At 38.9% G+C, this 22,237-nt stretch overlaps 2 protein-coding genes and 1 long non-coding RNA gene across 7 annotated transcripts in view; 1 reads left to right on the top strand and 2 right to left on the bottom strand.

Annotated features, from left to right (window-relative positions):
- LOC119030830 (RAC-beta serine/threonine-protein kinase-like) overlaps positions 1–3,778 on the bottom strand; it is a 34,075-nt gene extending 30,297 nt beyond the window's left edge. The window contains exons 1-4 of one of the 3 annotated variants that reach the window (XM_037118729.1): positions 3,042–3,778; positions 563–724; positions 318–446; positions 77–188 (exon numbers count right to left, since the gene is read on the bottom strand). In XM_037118729.1, the coding sequence (XP_036974624.1) occupies positions 77–188; positions 318–446; positions 563–608 (287 nt within the window). In that variant the 5' untranslated portion in view covers positions 609–724; positions 3,042–3,778. The remainder of the gene's footprint in view (positions 1–76; positions 189–317; positions 447–562; positions 725–3,041) is intronic. The other 2 variants (XM_037118727.1, XM_037118728.1) reach the window with 2 other exon arrangements.
- LOC119030832 lies at positions 2,212–18,859 on the top strand. Of its 2 annotated transcripts, XR_005078430.1 has the most exons (5): positions 2,212–2,349; positions 3,084–3,156; positions 14,331–14,410; positions 14,868–14,954; positions 18,087–18,859. It is a non-coding gene; the product is annotated as an uncharacterized LOC119030832 (long non-coding RNA). The 2 variants fall into 2 exon arrangements; XR_005078429.1 differs by lacking the exon at positions 18,087–18,859 and having other exon boundaries at positions 14,868–15,324.
- The window catches only part of LOC119030831 (vasodilator-stimulated phosphoprotein-like), a 28,175-nt gene continuing 18,594 nt past the window's right edge, over positions 12,657–22,237 (bottom strand). The window contains exons 6-13 of one of the 2 annotated variants that reach the window (XM_037118730.1): positions 21,247–21,338; positions 21,109–21,157; positions 20,937–20,979; positions 19,416–19,458; positions 19,164–19,241; positions 14,738–14,804; positions 14,493–14,550; positions 12,657–14,376 (exon numbers count right to left, since the gene is read on the bottom strand). In XM_037118730.1, coding sequence (XP_036974625.1) covers positions 14,327–14,376; positions 14,493–14,550; positions 14,738–14,804; positions 19,164–19,241; positions 19,416–19,458; positions 20,937–20,979; positions 21,109–21,157; positions 21,247–21,338 — 480 coding nt within the window. In that variant the 3' untranslated portion in view covers positions 12,657–14,326. The remainder of the gene's footprint in view (positions 14,377–14,492; positions 14,551–14,737; positions 14,805–19,163; positions 19,242–19,415; positions 19,459–20,936; positions 20,980–21,108; positions 21,158–21,246; positions 21,339–22,237) is intronic. The other variant, XM_037118731.1, reaches the window with a different exon arrangement.

Raw genomic sequence — 22,237 nt, 5'->3', positions numbered from 1 at the left:
ATTTTCATCATATTGTGACACAAGCCTAGTAGGAGAATAACAATGTGCTTGATGTAATATTTGATCTGGTTCTTACCTCTCTTCATTGCTGTCCACATGAAAAGTACGTTCAATGACAGTGGTCCACTGTAGGCATCGTATGACAAATGTGTTTGGCCGGGGTCTTTCAGTCTTCATTAACTGGCATTCTGTGACAAACACAACAGGGTGTTTACATGAAGTGGCTTAAGATTTAAACACTGGGGACTGAACTGTATAAATCAAAAACAAAAACTCAACTGGGAGTTTATAAAGTAGAAATCAATATGAGGACTGACCTGCCACTGAGAAATTGTTGAGTGGTGGTAAAGTCTGGTCATTTAGATCAGGCTTCTCCTTATAACCAATGAAGGAACCGTCACTCTTCAGGATGAAATACCTGGGCCTCCATGTTTTGATATATTCACCTGGTTGGGATATAGAGATACAACTGTGCATTTTTCCTAAAACACTTGCAGTGCCAAGCCTTTCTTCATTTTGATTAACAGCACAATAATATCATACTGATTTTCATGCTCCTTACCTCTTTTATGCAGCCAGCCTTCTCTGACTATATTAACTTCATTCATGGTAAGAGATGTGTTCCAGAGAGGGTCAGAGACAAGAGGTCAGGCAGGGGAACTGTGGACTTCTCTCCAAGACCTTCGAGTGTCAGTCACAGTTATCTAGATCTGAACAGCCCCTGCTGAATGAAACAAAGGAAATAGGACTCGAAACACCTGACAGAGTAATAGGGCAGTTTAGACAATCATCAGAGTAGATTCAGTTACAGTTGATATTTGTCAGTTCGATTTAGTTATATTCAACACATAAGAAGCTTTTTTAAAAGAATAAGTACAAAACCATTGGTGTAACTGATAAAAAAAAAACACAATATCAGGATTTATTTGCAACTGTTGGTCAGATTTCAAAATTTGGCACCTGATGAATTTTAACATTAATTGAACAACAATTTGCTTGTTTCTGAAATGTAAAAAAAAATACATTCACTAGCTCTGAAAGCCCACAGTGACATCTGCCCCTCTGCATAGTCCTTAAATGTCCAGTACCAAAAACCCAACAGACCCCACTGGCATGTAGACAGACAGACAATAGGACAGACATTCCTGCGGTCAGTTTAGTCAAAACCTCTTCTTGCTCACCACTCAGAAAGCTAAATCTCAACAGAACTGAAAACAGGACTATTGGCTTAACTGTCCACAAACTGAACTAATTAATCTTTCAGGGGGTGCGAGGTCTAATTTGGCAGATGAATTGTACAAAGTATCAGGGAAAATTTGGGGTTTCAAAGAGAAGTGATAAGTGTCTCTGCTCCCTTGTCAGGATAATTTCCTGCGCTCTGTGCACTTGCATCTATTAAGCAGGACAGCAGTAAGAGTGCATTTTCAGTGCTGATGTATACATCACTACACACCTATGTGAAAAAAACAGAGGTTTAGGAGGACAGATCAGTTGTAAACAGTTTTGGTTTTTAAAGATTCTGATTCCTATTCATATGCTATTAATAAAAAAAACTTTTAATGATTCTTGATGCCCAAAGAGCACTGTCAATACTTATTTCACTAAAACTGGCAATAAATTTCAGGTGTGAACACTTAAAGCTTCTCGTTTTTATTATTCCTCTGTTAAACTATTGTTATGATATGTGATTACCAAATTGCTGTAATATAAAGTAAATAGCATTTTAGTATGAATAATAAAACATCATAAAATTATATTTAAATTATTCATTGTGAATGCTATGTAATAGTGTTCACAAAAGTTCAAAAGTTTAGTTATTTCTCCTCTGCTGTCAAAGTGTATGAGGGAAGCATCTCACACTCTTCTCAGTAAGTATTCATAAACAGAAAGTGTTGCGAACACTGGTCGCGATTACGCGTGCAATAGTTACATGGTTTTGAAAAAATAACTTCTGAATAGCCATGGGTCACATAGTGTAGACATACATTAAATAATTAGCTCATAAAAGTTAATAATTAAACATTTACGATCATACTCCTCTTGTCATTACTTATAGACAGTGAAGCTGGTTTTGGCAAACGGTGTGAGTCTTGGCTGGAATTTAGCTTTTACTGATAGCGGGGGACGTCTGAGTTATCAACTTTATGAGCTAAAAACACTCCGTAAAGCACTTCTGCGAAGATTTATCATTTCCGGGATGCGTGACGTCTACGCTAACCTACACTTACCAAGGGTTTCGTGTTTGATCAGGCCATCGAACAGAGAAGCGTAACAGTACTGGAGAAATTTAACTAACTTAACGTTAAATTAACATCTACTAGAACACGCATGGCTGTTCAAAAAATTAGGGTAAGTTTTCGGATTTACGAACCACATCACCGTATTAACTAAGTTCTAGCTAATATATCACAGTGTTGTTGACTGGAAGCTTCTCTGCTATCTATAATATATAACGTTAACTTAGTTATCAGTAGTCGTCTGTAATAAATAACTTTTAACGTGCCGTCTACAGCTGAGTTATTGAGGTAAAGTAAATCTAGTTAGTGATAAACCAACCAAACTGAAAATTGTTCAAAGTTACCGAACGCCTGAACCACCTACACGCCAAATAACGCTTAAGGTTTATTGACCTCAGGCAACTGAATGTTAGCTAACATGCAGGCCACATAAGTAATAAGTTACGATAACTTTGAATGAACGTTAAAGGCGAATCCCACATATATATTCCACGTAAGTGGGTTTTTATAGCTAAAAGACACAATTGTGCTTTCCACTGGCTACTTTCAAGCTAGTTTTTCACTGTGACGCCACGATAATGTTACTGATGAATATGAAATTAATGCTGATGTTATTAGTTAACAGTCTCACATTGCCGATCATATATGCCTTCTTGTAGGTGAATGGTAAATGTTAACGTTAGCTTTGCAAATAGCGAGATAAGTTAGTCAACAAACTTGACTAACTTACGAGTTACAGATTCCTCAACTTATCTCGTAAATAGATTTATCATACACTTAATATAACGACAAGACTTTACGAACATTATTCTGACTTTATCCCACGTTGCTCTCGTTTCACTGCAGTTTTGACAGGCTAGATCCAGTGCAGGCCATCCACCCAGGAAAACACCATGGACTCTCTTCTTCTGGGTATTAGGTAGGTGTTCACTGATGGCTGAACTCACACCGCCTTCTGCAGACAAGACGGCGCAAGTTCTTCTCAAAACTATGTGACTGTGTATGGTGACACTGTAGGGCCATCTTTCATTTATGACAAGGCACTCTTTTTTTAAATTGGTATGAAGCAGTCGAGAATATACGTGAGCGTATGTATGTATGTATGTATGTATGTATATGTATATATGTGTGTGCATATATGTATGTGTGTGTGGACGTATGTATGTATACAGGGTGTCCCAAAAAAATGTATACACACTTAAGCAGCTGATAACTCAATTGCTGCAACAGTCCGTCATGCCAAGTATTAGCGAAGACTTTGAAGATGATGAGTTTTATCATCAGCAAGGGGATACCAACAAAGTCCACACTATGAGACCTGCAACAATCGCTGAATTGAGAGCAGCCATTGAGTGTAATTGCACGCAAATACCGAGAGTTGTTTCGTGACGTGTGCGATTGCGTTGCTTCACTTTGTCAGTGTCTAGACCCGAACGTACGTCAGTTTGAGAACAGGCGGTGACAATCAAATGTTTGTAAATTCTATTACATTTTTAAAATTAAATGTATTTTAATAAACACCCACTTTACAATTATTTAAAGTGTGTATACATTTTTTGGGACACCCTGTGTGTGTGTGTGTGTATATATATATATATATATATATATATATATATATATATATATATATATATATATATATATATATATATATATATATATATATATATATATATATATATATATGCTAATACAGCGATATTCCTCACCATAACCAAGCACTGATTCAGGCCTGCAATGTATTATTCTGAGACTGTTTGATTTGATCAACAGTGCACATTCTTTTGGGTACTAAATTTGTGTTTATTGAGATGTACTGTGAATTTGACTGAAAAGTCTGTCATAAGTGATATTTTTTGTGTTTAATAGTGAGTTATATTTGATACTCATATTTTTCTTAATACACTAATTTTATTTTTAAAGTACAGTGCATGAGTGATAATTAGAATAAAGCACAGGGATTCGTTGGTTAAAACATATGTACTGAATAAATTAAAGGACCAGCCCATACAAAGTCATTTAAATTCATATTATTTCTTGGTAGATTTTTCATATCTTATTTCATAATCTACTAAGTGGAGGCACCAACCAATTATTGTTACTTACCTTATTTGTAAGATAAACTCAGTGTTGCCACAGTTACCTTGAAAAGGTAATCCTATTAGTGATTAATGTGCCAATAAAGCGTTACTAAGTAACCCGTTACTGGCATCACTGGATAAAGTATATCTTGCCATGGTCAATACATAGGTTAATACGGCACTACAAAACCTTAAAATTAAGAACCCAGAGCCCGCTCACAGTGATACTTTCTACATAGTTCATTGTAAATAAGTAGGTATTTTCAATCACCAGGGTAGGGTGCTACACCTAGTTGGCAGGTCAAATCTGAATTAAATTCGATGCATGTTTTTGAGTGAAACAAATACATAGAAAAAAATGTTATTCAACAATTAGTTTTTTTTAGTGCAAAATAAAAAAATATTTTTAACAGAAGTCTGTCCAGCTAAACTTGACAGAATGAAATAAATATTTATTTAACAGAACTGTCCTGCTTAACTGAAAATAGTAGAAAATAACAGAACGCAATACAAAGTTGTAACTTTCTTACTAATATATAGTTTATGTGTAGTATCAACTGCCTATCTATCTATCTATCTATCTATCTATCTATCTATCTATCTATCTATCTATCTATCTATCTATCTATCTATCTATCTGTCTATTTATCTATATATCTGTCTATCTGTCTATCTATGAACTGTTTGAACTGACATGTGTGAGATTGTATATATGTATGTAGTATAGTGTGTATTCTTTATCTATTATTCATCAATTGCATGTGTTTATTACAATAAACATTTTTTTTGGCCATAAAATCCTGACATTTATTGGACTTAAAAAAACATTCTTAATTGTTTTTACATACCATATCTGCCTCTGGTGTTGCGTGGTGGACAACAAATCGGTCAAGGGTCCACCTGGTTGTCCCTCACCTATATAACAGAAATAAAGCAGATGTGCTTGCACCTGTCTTGACCAAGATCTACAGTGAAGCAAGTACTTTGGGCTTCCTCCCTGACACTTTTAATGATGCTCTCATTTAATTGATCCTTAAAAAAGCCAAGGATCCATTGGATCCTGGAACCTTTAGACTTGATGCTGAGAAGGCATTTGTTGAGTTGAGTGGAGCTTTTTTTTCAGTGTTTTGGAAAAGTTTGGGTTTGAGAGGTTTTTTTGTTTGTTTGTTTGTTTTTTTTTTAAAGTATGATCAGCAAGACCCCACAATGTAGTTTAGGGCATCATCTACATTGTGGGTAGGAGTCTTTGTGTCAGTAGACCACAGTAACCCACCAGGAGCAGTCCTCTTTCTTGTCCAAATCACCAGAGCTGCCCGGGGGCTGGAGGAGGACTCAGTGAGGCCTGTCTCCACCATCTCTTTGATCTTTTGTTCTGCCACAGCCTGCTTGGGTCTGTTCTTTGCTCAGTCCTCTCTGCTTCAGTCTGCAGGATTCAAGGTGCACACAGTGAATGTGTTAGTGGAGTTGCTCTTGCTGGAGCCCCTAGACAAAGGCTATGTGAAGATGAAGACCTGCAATGACATGCCCAGACTCTCTCCCTCTTTTCTTTGGTCGCTCTACCCACCTGTTCCACAACACCTTGCAATATATACACAGTATATCATGCTTCAAAACTACAGCTACTGTTCCCGCTGTCTGCCCTAATGTTAATATTGAAACTACTTTTTTTTTTCATATGGACATGAAAAAAAATGTTGGTCTTCTCCAGGTCCAAAGAAATTAACACACCTATATTTAACATACAGTTATTAAACATCACAAGCACAGCATTATCTCTAATTCACCTAAATACGGCCTCTAACCAGTTCTGTAATCTTAATGTCTTCATGTGATTGGACACACCTGTATTATATGGGGGGCTCACACCTGATTGGGATACCTAAGACATATACTGTATAGCATAGGTGTCAAACTCTGGCCCGCAGGCCATATTTGGCCCGCAGTGTAATTGTATTTGGCCCACGAGCCAATACCAAATGACTACTAGAGCTGGCCCGCTGGTATTTTACAGCGCATGTACCACTAATACTACAACTCCCAGAATGCTCTGCTCATGTTTTGGCTCATCAATCAGTACAGGACCCATAAACACCCTCTCCTCTATTGACAGTAGTCATAGCAACCTCATGCTGCTACTGGCACCGTGCCATCCATCCCAAAAATGATGGAAAGATAAGCAGAAAACAGGAGCTTTCTGGACAGGTGGCAGGTAGAATATCTGTTTACATATGTAAAAGACAGACCTCTTTGTCTTGTATGTGGAGCCAACGTGGCTATAACCAGAGTACAACATTAGAAGACACTATGAAACGAAACACCACGACAAGTACAAGGACATGGACATGACTCAAAGGTGCCAGAAAGTAGAGGAGATGAAAAGAAGTTTGGTTTCACAACAGACTATGTTCAAAAAAGTAATATCACAAAGTGAAGCTGCTGTAAAGGCGAGTTTTATTGTGGCAGCAGAGATTGCAAAATCAGCCCGGCCCTTCAATGAGGGAGAGTTTGTGAAAAAGTGCATGATGAAAGTTTGTGATGTTGTTTCCCCATGAAAGAGCAAGCATTTTCAAATGTGAGCCTGAGCAGAAACACAGTAGCAGATCGAACATGTGATCTTGCCACCAATCTACATGACCAGCTGATGGAAAAGGGAAAAGATTTTGTTGCATTCACTCTTGCTGTGGATGAGAGCAGTGACACATCTGATACTGCCCAGCTGGCAGTCCTCATCCGTGGAGTGGACTCAAGTCTGTGTGATATGGAGGAACTTTTGGGACTAAAATCAATGTATGGCACAACCACTGGAAAGTAAATCTTTGAATAGGTTTCCAGATGTGTAACTGAAATGAAGCTGACCTGGGATAAACTCGTGGGATTAACGACACATGGTGCGCCGACGATGTGCGGTTAAAAGAGTGGACTGGTGGGCAGGGTACGGGAGAAGATGCGGGAGGAGAACTGTGCGGGTGAGCTAACTGTTAATCACTGCATTATACATCAAGAAGCACTGTGTGGCAAAGCCCTAAAGAAGGAACATGTTATGACCACAGTAACATGAGTAGTAGTCTCTTTTGGAGGAGTGTGGTTCAGAATATGCAGACATGCCTTATCACTCAGAGGTGAGATGGTTAAGCCGAGGAAAAGTACTGAACAGATGTTTCAAGCTCCATGAGGAAATATGTCAGTTTCTGGAAAGCAAAGGGACAGACACAGCAGAGCTCCGGAAGCAAAAGTTTCTGTGTGAGCTGGCCTTTATATGTGACATCACAAGCCATCTCTATGCACTGAACCTGCAGCTTCAGGGGCAGGAGCGTATCATCACAGACATGTATGCTGCAGTGAGGGCTTTGAAAACTAAATTGTGCCTGTGGAAGAACCAGATGCTGCAAGGAAACCTGGGCCATTTTCCCTGCTGTCAAACAATTAAAACGCAGATCTCTACCACCATGTTCCCATGTGCACAGTTTGCTGAAAAACTCAGCGCACTCGGTGCCGAGTTTACCCAGCGATTTGTTGACTTTGATGTCCAGAAATGTAGGTTTGAACTGCTCAGCAATCCGTTTGCAGTTGGCATGGAAAACGCACCTACCAACTTCCAAATGGAGCTGATTGAACTCCAGTGTAGTGACATGCTGAAGTCAAAGTATGATGCTGTGGGTGCCGCACAGTTTCCACATTTCATCCCTGACACAGTGCCTCAGCTCCGCACCCAAGCTGCTCAGATGCTCTCCATGTTCGGCAGCACTTATCTATGTGAGCAGCTATTCTCCTTCATGAAGATGACCAAAACATCTCACAGGAGTCGTCTGACAGATGAACACCTTTGCTCGATCCTGAGGATTTCCTCAGCTCAGAGCCTGTGCCCAGATATTGATGAACTAGCATCCAAGAAGAGATGCCAGGTATCTGGCTTGAACACTGAGTAGATCATAATGTAGCAAACTGAGCTACCATTAAAGATGTCTTTATGCACTTTTTCTTGCCAGCCCAAGGGCTTGAATGGTTGCACATTTATTGAAGGATATTATTATTAGTCAATTGGTTTATTATTGTTATTTTATTTAAAGAAGTCTGCATATAAAGAAAGAGGCATACGATTTTTATTTAAATTTTATTTAAGAAATGAATGCCATTGATGTGTTTTGTTTTTTTTTTATTTGAAATTTGATTTAGCATGTGTACAATATTAAGTTATATCAAGCTTTGCTTGTTCCACAGTGTTTGAACTTGTTTAGGTTAATTTTTTTCAATAAATATCAATGTTAGCCCATGACTTTTTCCAAGTTTTAAATTTTGGCCCACTGTATACTTGAGTTTGACACCCCTGCTGTACAGAGACTACTCTCTCTCTCTCTCTCTCTCTCTCTCTCTCTCTCTCTCTCTCTCTCTAAGAGAGAGATGTTAAATACTGATTATCAGCAATATTTCATGCTGAAGGCTTCCATAATTTCATGACAGGTTATAAAGTGTGGGGAAATCACATTGTTGATGACATTTCAGTTGCACATCATCAGTTAAATATTATCTGTGGTGACATTTGTTCAGGGGTCCATGCCCACCTTTTGCAGTATTGTCCTACAGTATTTAATTTCAAATTGTTGATGGCCCCACCTCATTGTTTCAACTGATGCACTCTTTATGTACAAAATAAACTTCTGTGTGAGTCTAATGTAAAGCAAAATTAAAGTATTTAATGTATAATATCATTTGTTTCCTTTTTTAATGTGCCCCTCTGATTAAATACTGGCCCCACCTTGGCCCCACCTTGCCCCCCCAGTAAGATATGTCTAGAACCACCACTGGCCTGAACCCCCTCAACCAGATCATTGCAAAGAGTGGCTATGAATACCAGTTTCGGAGTGGAGCAATCATCAGCAACCTCCTCTACATGGATGACATAAAGCTGTATGCCAGGAGTGAGTTAGACATCAACTCACTGATTCACATCACTAGAATCTACAATTCCATTTACAATTACTTTAGAATGTCATTTGGACAAGATAAGTGTGGTCGGAGAGCAGGGCCGGTTTTAGGCAGGCATATATGAGGGAACAGTCAGAAATGTGAAGGGGGCATCATGTGTACACATCATGCTCCAGCAGTTTTTTTTTCTGTGCTTATAGTAACAGTGTTTCTTCATTGAATTGGTTTGTTAGCTATGTGTCCAACTCCAACCTGGAGAAGTGGATTGCACTTTGTCAGGCCTCTACCATCAGACCTGTCCAACTTTCTCTTTGTGAGCTGCTGGAAGCTGCAGCAGAAAATAAGTAAGCTGGCTTTGTTTAAAAAAAATGCTGTGATTATATGAAACAGTGCAGAACCACAGCCTGGGGCGGGGCTTTACGAAGGGGTCAGTCAGACACTGGCAGGGGCGGGCTGGGATTGAAATTCAGCCCAGGAGCTTGATTCGGAGAGGCCTTTTATTTGATCACATGTCGGATGCAAGTGGAACCATAATTTTAACATGAATACTTTATTTGCAGTATGAAAACAATCTAATGAACTGCTGTATCTGCATAAAACTTAATAATGAAGATCAGCAATAACTCAATAACTGGAGAGAAAACAGATGTCTAGTTCAGAGAGCCACTGACATAACTGCGTGGATGGGCTTATTGTTTCTGTGTGACTGGAATTGGAACATCAACGTATGACATCTTAATGTAATTATATGCAACCCAGTCCTGCACACTGCACCTGTACCTGGCACTGTTTTTTTGGTGGTTCCTGTTCCACTTTCCTCCTCCTTCTCCTCCTTTTCCTCTTCCATCTCCTCCTCCTCCTCCTCCTCCTCACTCCTATGACTGGCATTATCCTGCCCCTCTCCATCAACTCCATGACTGACACTGCCCTTGTCAGCTAATAATAACAATAAGAGAAACAATGATAAACAGGTTAGGATGTAAAAGACAGGATGTATAGCCTATATATTCAAATATGATCTTTTTAACTTTGAACTCTCCTGAAATATGTTTTCTTTTGCAATAAGGTGATGTGTGTGTTCTTCTGGTCAGCTAGTATATATTTTATTTTTAATAAAGCAGTTGATAAAGCAGATTAATGATTTATGCAGGTATGGTGTAACATTGCTGATAGTCTACCTTTAATGTCCTGTGTAGGCTTTATATGATCAGGATTTCTGGGGCCGATCAAAGATTAAATGGTTTAAATAAACCCATAACGTTCATGATCTGATCAAAAAACTTTATTGTCCGTCACGTAGTGACAGGGCTCAAAACATAAACGCCACAAAGACATAAAGTACATTTAAACCAATGAGATTTTTTGTTTTGCTTTGTTTGTTAAATGCAAAACAAACACGTCTCATTGGTTTAAATGTGTGTTTTATGTCTTTGTGACATTTATGTTTCGAGCCCTGTCACTATGTGACCTTAGCTAGCAACATCATCACAAGCAAACAAACATGTCGGTGCTGTGGAACTTCTTCGGAGGAAATGAGACAGATAAAACACAAGCGGTCTGCAATCTATGCAACGGGAACATCTGCAAAAAGTTTCAACACGACAATGACGACATTGATCAGATCGGTGAATTAAGACATTACACTGATCTCACAAATTGCACAAAATGCATAATATTGGCCGATCCGATATAGCCAATCAGATCAGTGGACAGCCTAGTTCTGTGTGCCCTGAACACATCCAAAAACACAAACTAGAGATCTCAGTGGGCCTGAAAATTACAACCCGACCATTGCAGTCCAACATACCGGCACTGGGTCTGCTGCTGGGTCCCGCGTCTTCACTGTCCTGGCTGACTGTAGCTGCGCTGACCTTCGCCTTTCCACCACTAAAAGCTCTGTTAATTTGGCGCATTTGGCTGCATCCCATATAACCATTTTTTTTTTCTTTTTTGCCCTTAATTTTTCTACTCCACCCATCTCTTTCTCTGGCTTCTTTCTTTTTAGCATATTTGCTAATTTGAATTTATTCCGCTCCTCTGTCTTCTTTTTTAAACAGGAAAATAGCAGTTTAATGACTGCCTTCACATCACATTTCAATAGAAACAAGGATCAGCCCAAGTTGGGAAGGGCCGCTTGTATCCCCCCTTAATATGCAAAATATTAGTTTGACCCAGTCTAACGTTCAACGCTGTACCACCTGCGGCCGTTTTATGGGGTAAAAAAAACGTTCTGACCACCAGCCGGTTCGGCCTGGAACAGACAGTCCGTTCGGGAATACCCCTGAACCTCCCTATGGCCAGCCCGCCCCTGGACACGGAATATTTGTCTTCAGTTGGTCACATGCAGTAGGCACTCATCTCTGTGCTTGTGATGCTGCTGCTTTCTCAAAGTCTTCCCGCTCTGTGGCCGAGGTGAAACCTGACACTACACTGTCAGGCTAGGTCTTGGCTCATTTGCATACTGCAACAGTGATTGGATGTTTACTGAGGGCTGAGGGGAGGGGGTGTGTGTGTGTGTGTGTGTGTGTGTCTGTGTGTCTGTGTGTGTGTGTGTGTGTGCGTGCGCGCGCTGCACAGCCTGTAAATACATTCACAGTGGAGGGACAGAGAGGAGAGGGAAGCTAATACTGTATCGTATCGTGTGTGTCCCGTTTTCAGCTGATTTATCAGCTTTTATCAGATAATTTTGTCAAATTGTAATATATTAATTTTGTAAATATATTAAAATGTGCTTTCTCAACTAAATGTTTTATTTGAAGGGGCAAGACATATATTGGGGGGGCACTGCCCCCTCTTGCCCCTGCGTAGAGCTGGCCCTGTTGGATAGTATTAAAGAGAGGGAAGATGATCTGAACTGGGAGGCTGAACTAACAGAAGTCAACATAGCATAAGTAGACAGCTACAAGCACCTTGGGGTCCTGCAAGCAAATGGAAACCACAAGGAGGTCACTAAGATAGCAGCCACAGTTGAATACCTTCATAGAGCACATCCAGCTCACAACGGTGGGTTGTAAGATGGAGGCAGGCACGGTGTATACGGAGAAGTGATGGGATACTTGATTCCTTTTACTAACTCGAGTTTGTATGAGTCACTCAGTAAAGTGAATTGGGTTTTCGAGTCACTTGAGTCGCTTGAGTCAGTCACCCAGAGTGTGCTTTATACATTATATACACATACGTTTGCAAGACAAGATTTTGTATTGAGAATAATTTCTGCGGCGTCATTCAGGGACTTCCCGTGAATGGAAATATGAAAATAAAATAAGTTGGCCTTCTGAGCATCACTTAGTATGAATATCAGTTAGATAATGATGACAAACTTAAAAAGGAAATATCATCTTTAAATAGCAAATGAACTGCATTTGATGGGCCAACAATACAAAATACTCACTCAAATCACTCACTCACCAAACCATGGCTTTATAGTAGGCTAGTCCCATTTATTTGACATGATAATCACTGAAGCAAGGCTTCCCTTATTAGGAGAGTCTCCTTGTCTCTGTGTTCCTCCTTGGAATCAGTTTGAACCCTGAAGACTGTCCAGGCATTGCCCATGATACTGAACCTGATGTTGTTTGTCCTATAAGATTACAGTCAAGGGGTTGCTGTGCTGGCTGACACATTAAACTCCATTCAGACAGTTTTCCTGGCCCTTTTCATGAAGTGGTGCAGAGGCACACTGACATAGAACAGTAAGTCCAATCATACAGGGGGAACACGCGTTTGAAAATCACATACTAACATACTGCCTAGTACGTACTCAGTTTATACTGCACAAAATGAATGTTCAAATATGTAATTACTAGCAGACTATTCACTGCTGAAGCAATACATCTTCTTGGCATCACACAACTAAATTGATCACATTACCATCTCCCCAATACATCCATGTGCCAACAATTGTTAAATAAATCATGTTTCTCACAAATGTAAATCAATGTTATGTCCCCTTCCCAATTCATCCTATGAAATGTTTCCCAGTTATTTTAAGGCAAAGGGTAGAGATGTATAAAGGCTGTTTTTTGGGGAGCATGTTTAAAACACATAAAGTATGAGGTGACATAACAAGATCAAAGATGGACAGAGCAATGTTGGAAGTTACTGTGGCTATGCTGGAATCAGAGGTAGACGGAGGATTTGTGTCTCTGGCTTTGTAAATGACTTTATAAATTACCTAAAGCAGCACTTAACTTTAAAAGGGTAAATAAAAAGGATAAATCCAGCACAATAGACAGAGATGGCACAAAAGTTGTCTGCTGTATTGGCTGTAGTGCTCTATGTGACCTAGGGAAAGAGGGTTCTGTACGTCAGCTACGCAGATACAGGCAGATAGCCAGCTGACTAGCTAGTCACTTGTGTGGAGCAACATAAGATACATTTTTGATACTGTTGATTTCTTGCATAAAAAAATGATCAGAAGTGAAGTTAGTCATAAAATGAATATGAAAATTGTTAATAACACTCCAATGTGGTGCTTGAACTGATTGCCTTGCAGCCTACCATGCAATAGTCTGAACAGGCGCAAAGCATTTTGGGGAAACTGAGTGTGTGCACTTCCATTGCATACCAATTCTGCCATAGGGTAACTGGGTATTGCTTACATACACAGAATCTACATACTATGCAGCTGAAACACACTATAAACGTGATACTTAGTATAGTACATTAGTAGGCGATTTTGAACATGCACAGATTTAATACACAAGGGAATGAATAATATTATTCAATAATGGTAATGGACAGGTGAAACTAATCAGTGTGGGGTTAAGGGCAATAAGTGAAGTATCTAAAACATGAGAAGAAAAGAACATACAAAAACAAAACTGAACATATTGAATGAACACACAGTTGTATTTATTGTGGGCTGTCTGTTTTTTGTATCATGTATTGTATACTGCAAAGAAAGTAAGGATGAAGTAGGATGTTCCACTGAAACTGAAGTTGAATGAATGAAAGATGTATACATTCTGGTTCTCTTGCATGCAAGATAAAATTACTGTTAAGCAATTTCTGTCGAGTAATATAAGCAAATTGCCTCAAAAAATTCACTCTTTTTCATTTTTCTCATGATCCATTGTTGATCTTTCAGCTCTCGTCACTCTTTGGCTGTGCACTTTGCAGCTCCTCGATCAGTGCTGGAAGAAAAAAAAAACCCAGAGAAATACATTGGTAAGAAACTATTATCTTTACAAATAAATAGCTTTATAGGTTTAGGTAATTACAACGGATGGCACACTTAGTTAGAACTCACCTTTGATAATCTCCTCCTTTACTTTTTGTAGTTCTTTTTTCACTTCTTCAAGAATTTCCTTTGAACACACATACATAACATTTTTTTGTAGGATCTCCGCTTATTATTAATACAGGCCATAACATTAACTGTGCTTTCTGATTAGTTAAAAGTTAATATTCTGCTCTAAAGCATTCAAAACACAGAGCTTCATTGCTTTCTTGCAGGATATTCTTGTATTTTCAAATAGTGACTGAGGGACCAACCTGTTTGATTCGTTCCATGTCACTTTCCCTTCCTTCACCATCTGAGTTCTTTTTCACCACCTTCATCCTAAGATAAAAATTAAATGTTTGAAAAAAACTCAAGGAGTTTTGTTTTTTTTTTCTTTCATAGAGCTGGCCAGGAGAAGCAGCAGAAAAAAGAGAAGCACTGAGACACTGAAGGAAACAGAATAGCAGCAATCAGAAACTAAAGGGATAAGTAAATGCTGGATGTTGATTTTTTTTTTTTTTTTTTTTAAATGGTATATTAGTAAAGTTGAATAATGTTATGATACATTTAATCAATCCAGTATAAAAGATATAACATTTTCAAATTGAAAACCTTATGCTAACCTCTATGCTGGCTTGAATTTGTGTGAAAAGCAGCTGAGTATGAACACATCAAAAATGGGAGTGTAATTATGAATTAAAACTTAAACTTTTCCCCAAACCCCTATTTACTTTTACTGTTATTTTGCCACATGAAGAGTGCTTCACTTGCAGCCTTCTTGCAATAAAGAAATACAGGGAGCGTTCACAATTGACTGTTGCTGAAACTTTACAGTAGAATAAATGCAATATGAAAAACAGTGCAGTTCTTTCAGAGCTATAGTAGAACCCTTAACAGCTATAGACAGTACACATGTTTGAACAGTTGTTCTTTTTTTTTCTTTTCTTGGACATGCTGCCTTAAATTCCTATCAATTTATTGCACACATTTTGGGAAAGGATGTGTAGTGGTTCACCTTTAATTTCCATATATAGTTATATTGGTGTGAACCCAAAAAAATCACTTGAAGATATAGGAATTTCCAAAACCGTGTGTGTGTGTGTACGCACGCACATGTATGTATGTGTGTGTGTATATGTATATATGTATGTATGTGTGTATATATATATATATATATATATATATATATATATATATATACACACACACACACACACACACACACACACACACACACACACACACACACACTCATACATACATACATACATACATACATACATACATACATACATACACACACACATACATATATCCCGGGGAATCTTGGGATTACTGTGGCCCTGAAAACCAAAACGTGACGACATTACAGAAAACACAACATTTCCGATTATGGGAAAGGAGAGACAACTTTCTTGTTTGCAAATACCACATATGGCACACTAGCTACCAATTCTCATCTCATTTCCTTCATCCCTCCAACAAGGACACCGTCGGAAAGCCCTAGAGCCCTACAGGAGAAAGACTACCTGAAAACTCTGAGTTTGTTAATCCTGAAATGTCCTGAAAGTCTGGATTTTTTAACATAACAGAAATACAGATAATTCTGGATCAGATGCCGTAGTATCATAAACCACTTTCATAAATGCACAGTAACTCTGAGTTGTATGTGTAAACATAATGCTGAACATAGTTGCTTGTCCATGCAACTCCAATAGACTACAGTAGAATACCCTTCCTTGTGGGGTGGATCACACATCAGCTGGTGCTGGATTTCCGCAGGTGCAGACACTCCACCCCTCAGATACAATCAACATCCAGGGAGTGGACATTGAGATAGTGAACTCTAACAAGTACCTGGGTGTTCACCTGAACAATAAACCCAACTGGATAGACAACACAAATGCACTTCACAGGAAAGATCAACACAGACTCTTTCAATTAAGGAGACTCAGGTCCTTTGGACTCCTTTTGGGCTCGTTTAGCAATTTTCTATGGAATGGTCTACAGGGGCAGTGGCATCACAACTGCTGACAGGAAGAGACTAGACAAACTGATCAAGAAGGCAGAAGAGGTCTTGGATACAGGGTTTCCACGGGGTCTTAAAAAGTCTAAAATTTGACAATCTCAATTTTAGGCCTTAAAAAGGCTTAAATATGTCCATATTTTGCATATAGGTCATAAATTACATTTAGTTTGGTCTTAAATTTCATTTTCCAGTTCATTTTCTGCTTCCGTTGTCATCCGGTTTTTGGTGTTTGTATTTTGTTTTGGGGAAATGTGTGCTCAGTTGGCTCTGTGTGTTGAACTTCTTTCTGAAGTATCCAGGAAAGTGAGTGGCCAACAGCCCGGTCGGAATTAATCGGCATTTATCGGAACACGCCAGTTCCGGAAAGACTTCAACTGGGGAATCTGTTTGAGGACCCTCAAATTGGGCACACTTGGTGTGAAAGCGCTGGTGTCACACACAACATCGGAAAAACACCAGTCAGCTTCTAAAAGTCCTCGCAGTCAAGCGACATTCAAACCATCTTCGGCTTAACTCGACATTGTGTGTGTGTGTGTGTCCACACCAGGGTTATTATAGTTAATTAAATTCCCAGATAAAACCTAAACTAAAACTACTAAATCACTTGTTAAACTAATTAAAACTAAACTGAAATAAAAAAAAAAAAAAAACAACACACTCATTCCATTCTTCATTGTTTGAGTTGCTCTATAAATGGCAATAAATTTGGTCAGTTTTGAAAGTAATTCTGGGACAGCATTTTTCCGTACTTTTTTCATATTTCTTGTAGGTCTTAAAGGAGAACTTCGGTCGATTTAAACATGCAGCTTCATTGCTCAAGCTACCCTTGACTTGCCAGTACCGAAGAGTGAACTGAGCGTTAGCACTGACAGCTAACAGCATAGGGTCAGGACTTTACACTGTGTTTTAAGCTGCTTAACATGCTCCACATCTCACCCCAAAAGTTATGCAACATCAGCAGACACCTTACAGCACAGCACTGTAGTGTGTATGACTCAAAATGAATAAAAAAGTGGTTAAAACGTCAAGCGTGTGCTCAACAGGCTTAACAGGCTATTGTAAGGCTCATGGCTCATGACAGGCTGTAACATGGACATGTACATTATGAACAGAAAAACGAAAATGCTTGAATACGTTTCTGTCTCCACCAGTGAGGGAGTAAGCGCACACTCGACGGATAGACTAGTTTGGTCTAGCTACCGGAAGACACGGATGTCAACAAACCGGTATGTAGCTCCTTGCACAAACACAGTGTTTTAACTACTTTTTTTATTCATTTTGAGTCATACACACTACAGTGCTGTGTTGTAAGGTGTCTGCTGATGTTGCATAACTTTTGGGGTGAGATGTGGAGCATGTTAAAGCTTAATACACAGTGTAAAATCCTGACCCTATGCTGTTAGCTGTCAATGCTAACTCTCCGTTCACGGAGCCCTGTAATGGTTGGACCAAATGTGTTTGCGTCTTCGGAACTGGCAAGTCAAGGATAGCTTGAGCAATGAAGCTGCATGATTAAATTGACCAAAATTCTCCTTTAAATTTAGTTAAAGTGGTCTTAAAAAGTCTTAAATTTGACTTGTTCAAACCTGCAGAAATTCTGAAGATACCATCACCCCACCCTGTGCAACGATGGAGAGGTCCTTGTGTGACAGGCTGTTTCACCCGTACCACACCCTTCACGTGTTTGAAGAAGTTAAGTCGCAGGTCATGTCTTCCTGCTGCTGTTAGATTGTACAACCAGCGCTGCTCCCATTAGACCACACACACAAACACACACTAAATTGACTTCAAACTGTGATATTTCATTATCCAAATGTGCTGTTTCTGCATCTCAATATGAGATGGTGTAAGTATTCTTCTCAGTGTGCAATAGTCTTTATCTTTTTTTTGTGTGTGTATAATTTATGTTGTTTATATTCTTTCTACAGCTTTTTAACTTATACTTGTACAGTATATACTTTTAACTCTTTATACTACTGTTTTAATTGATGTTCTCTATTTTTGTTATCCCTTTTTGCTGCTAGAATATTGCAAATTCCCCCATTGAGGGACTAATGAAGGATTATCCTATTTTTATAGGTTACCTGACATACAGACTGTAACAGAGGTTCAGTGAGTTCATTGTCGGGAGGGCATGGAATATCTAATGCCTTCAGACTACATGATGATGCATATAGTTGCAGGGCCTCATCATGGCAGGATGTTGCATTGAAGCAGAGGACCAAAAGTCATCATAGCATGGGCCACCCATTGGCTCAGTTGGTAGAGCAAGCGTCCCATATAAAGAGGCTGCGTCCTCGCTGCAGCGGCCCTGGGTTCAAGTCCCCGCTGGGGATGTCACCTTCCTCTCTCTCACCCTGTTTTCTGTTATCTCTGAAGCTGTCCTATCAATAAAGCCATACAAAGGCCAAAAAAAACAAAAAAGTCATCATAGCAGCTGACAAACAGTTTAAGCCTCTTGCTATAAATTAGCCTCAAACAAAAACTACCAAATGTTGAGTGCTTTATTTTGTTGTAGTGAGTCATTTGCAAGCAGCACACCAGCAGTGATACCAGTGCAGTGCTCATTTCAATGGATCATAACATTTGAAGCAGGGAGCACTGACAAGTAGTCTTTTGGGATGAGAGAGAAAATTAGCAGCAGGTGAGAGCAGAGTGGAGATTGATACCTGGATCCAGAGGTGGTGCTGGAGTTAGAAGAGGGACTTTGGCTGTAGTCCCTTTGATTGTTGGTTAAGGATTTAGGCCTGTTGCAAAAACATGCACAACCCTTAAGGCAGCTGCTGACTGGATCTTTGAATTTGTATGGATTGTGGGGTTGTCATTTATCAGCAATATTATGGGTGTCCAGACAAAATTATGTAATAATCAAATATGTGGATTCTTCCGTCTTGTGAAGGCTAAATGGATCAGGCTCTTACCTTGGCATGGTGGCAGATTTTTCCTTGGTCTTTCCATCAATTTCTGTTGAAACACAGTATCATATTATGTATGATTAAAGGGGAAATACAGTTTTATTAAACCTGAGTCCAAAATTTACATGTTTAGGTGCGTACATACTTACCAAAAGTTTTGGAATCGGTCAAGTAGGTCACCTCACCTGGCAGCCGCAATACAGCTGCAACGGCTGCAATGGTTCCTACAGTAATCCTTTAGGGCAACTGGATGTCAAATTTGTGTCCACTGAAAGTGCTTTCATTCGCCACTGCAAGGCTGAGGTAACTAGTGTCTGACATGATTACAGAAATGATTCCTACTGGAGAGAGACCTTTTTGTTAAATAATAAGCTTGTTTTGTAAGCAGAATCATAAGTTTCATTCAAGAAGTCTCACTCCGAAATCTCACTTGAAATGTTGTTTCAGATGTTGCCTTGCGCAGATTGTTTAAATCAGTTAAATTATCAGCCATGAATTGCCGATAAACTCTTGATGGCAGTTCTTCTAAGTAAAATACAAACTCCTTTATATAACTCTGACTCATTCGTGTTTCTGCAACAGCTCATCCTTGAGGTCACTAAATAAGACACTGCTGAGGCGATTTGCTGGACCAATTCCAAAACTTTTGGTAAGTATGAATTATTTACACACCAAAACATGTGAATATAGGGCCCAGGTGTAACAATACCTGAATGCCTGAATTTTCTGTCATTAAAACTCTTTATGTTGCTGTTTTATAATCTGTTCTATGTGACTTCAGTGTAAACTAATCACACCACTGTAATGAAGTAGAACCACTAATGACTCAACCCTAATACTTGGAGCTGGATGTTGCCTTGGTTTACGGTAAACCAAACTCCAATCTAAAAGCAGATGCTTTAAGGTCGGCCTTATTTTTTCACAGTAAAAACTGTAGTTAGAACTGTACAAAGGTGTTTTTTTGATTGTCTTTGATCTACAGACACTCTGTATCATGATTAACCTGTGATGAAGTGTCTGACACAGACTGTAACATATTGACAGACCGGGTCTCTTGGTTTACATTTTCACCCTCTCTGTGAACAACCTGAAGCCACAGATCTCTTTTCAAACTGCCCTTCAGTTTTGGGGCAGTATATACAATCATAACCTTTGGGATTTTTCATTGTTTGAGGGGAAGAAAGCAACACAATGTCTTTTAGGCATATCACTACTTCAACATCACTAGCAGGGATTAACAATGGCATATTAACATGGACAAGTAGCAGGAATTTTAGCAGGGATAGTGATAGCTGTGACTTTTAGCACAACATTATTTTATTGTCAAAAATATTTCTTGAATAGTAAACAGTATGACTCATCAACATTACCAGGAAAGGACCCCCAAAAATATGAAATATCATAAAAATATCAAAATACACTGGAGGGGGGCTTTAAGTGTGACAATGAAAAGATATCAGTACAATGAAAGGCATGTACATAACTATATTACAGTCCTGTAGGAGGAGTGAAAGAGGCATTACTTACCTCTTGGTACTGAAACTTTTGATATTGAGGAGTCAGTATCTTCCTGCCGTCATGTACAGATATTTCACAGTTGTCAATCACTCATATCTTAAATCTTGCTGCTCATTCTACAAAAGTTACAGAATAATGAAAGGAAATCAAGTTATCCTGAAGTAATTGACAGGACACTTACATTGCAAGATCCTACCTTTCTTGAGGTTGGATTGTCAGCAGCTTTCCTCCTAGTTAAAATAGTTGTGTTATAGCCATTCCATTATATCACATCATCAAATGCATATCTGTCTTGGATGTCTGTGAAGAAGTAACTTGCCTTCTAGCAAGGATGGCGCTCATTTCTCCCATTAGATTACCACCTCCACCTCCACTTGATGACTGTGCTGGGGTTGCTGCTTCTCCCTCATCCTGGATATACAAAAACAGTAATTATGTTTAAAGGACACTAAGCACTATATCATAAGCAACTGGACTTGTTTCAGTTTCTTGAAGACGTTCACCTATCATCCAAGAGGCTTCTTCAGTTCAGTTCTTAACCTGAATGAGTGAGAACCTTCATCAGCATGTTCAAATTAATTCAATTAATCAGCTTCTCACTCTGTAATTGACAAAATGACTCTGGAATCATGCAGTTCAAGAGAAACTGTCTGTACACCCTTCTAAATGAATGCACTATAGCCTGTATCTAAAATGAATGGCAGTGGTGTTACACCTGGAAAAGAGGAAATATCAATAAATATGACAGACATTAGGATTCCGTTTTGGCAGCTTCATTGAAAATAAATTGTTTCAAAAGTATTAAAAGAAGGAACAAAGGTTGCACATCTTTATATTTGAATTTCTTGAATTATTTTCTCCATGTTCACTAAGTTCTCTTAAATGGTCAAATCAAATACAACAGGTAAGTACACATAAAAAGGTATATAAATAATAGGGCTGGGACTTTATCACGTTATATACAATTAATTGATTACAGAAAAAATAACGTGTCAAAAAAACAAATAATGCATGTAATCGCAATTTATTTTTGCACTCCAAATAGCATGGAACGTTGCTCGTTGCACAAATTCCCAGCAAACCCATAATACTGATGCACAGGACACAACACGAGAAATGGAATCCGATGAGAAGTCGTTGCTGCGTTTGGTGGGCGGAAATTTTAGTTTTAAAAAACTACCGGGTGGAAACCTGGATAAAAGCACAGGTGTATGCAAACCACCTCAGTGCCAGACATGTTGCAGCTAGCACAGAGAACACTCCTACTTCGGGCAGGCAGTGTCACCAATCCACACTCGACAAGACAACAG

The sequence above is a fragment of the Acanthopagrus latus genome, chromosome 13 (assembly GCF_904848185.1).
Source record: "Acanthopagrus latus isolate v.2019 chromosome 13, fAcaLat1.1, whole genome shotgun sequence".
Lineage (NCBI taxonomy): Eukaryota > Metazoa > Chordata > Actinopteri > Spariformes > Sparidae > Acanthopagrus > Acanthopagrus latus.
The sequence above is the reverse complement of the archived record's forward strand: the minus strand, read 5'-3'. Positions and strand labels throughout refer to the sequence as shown.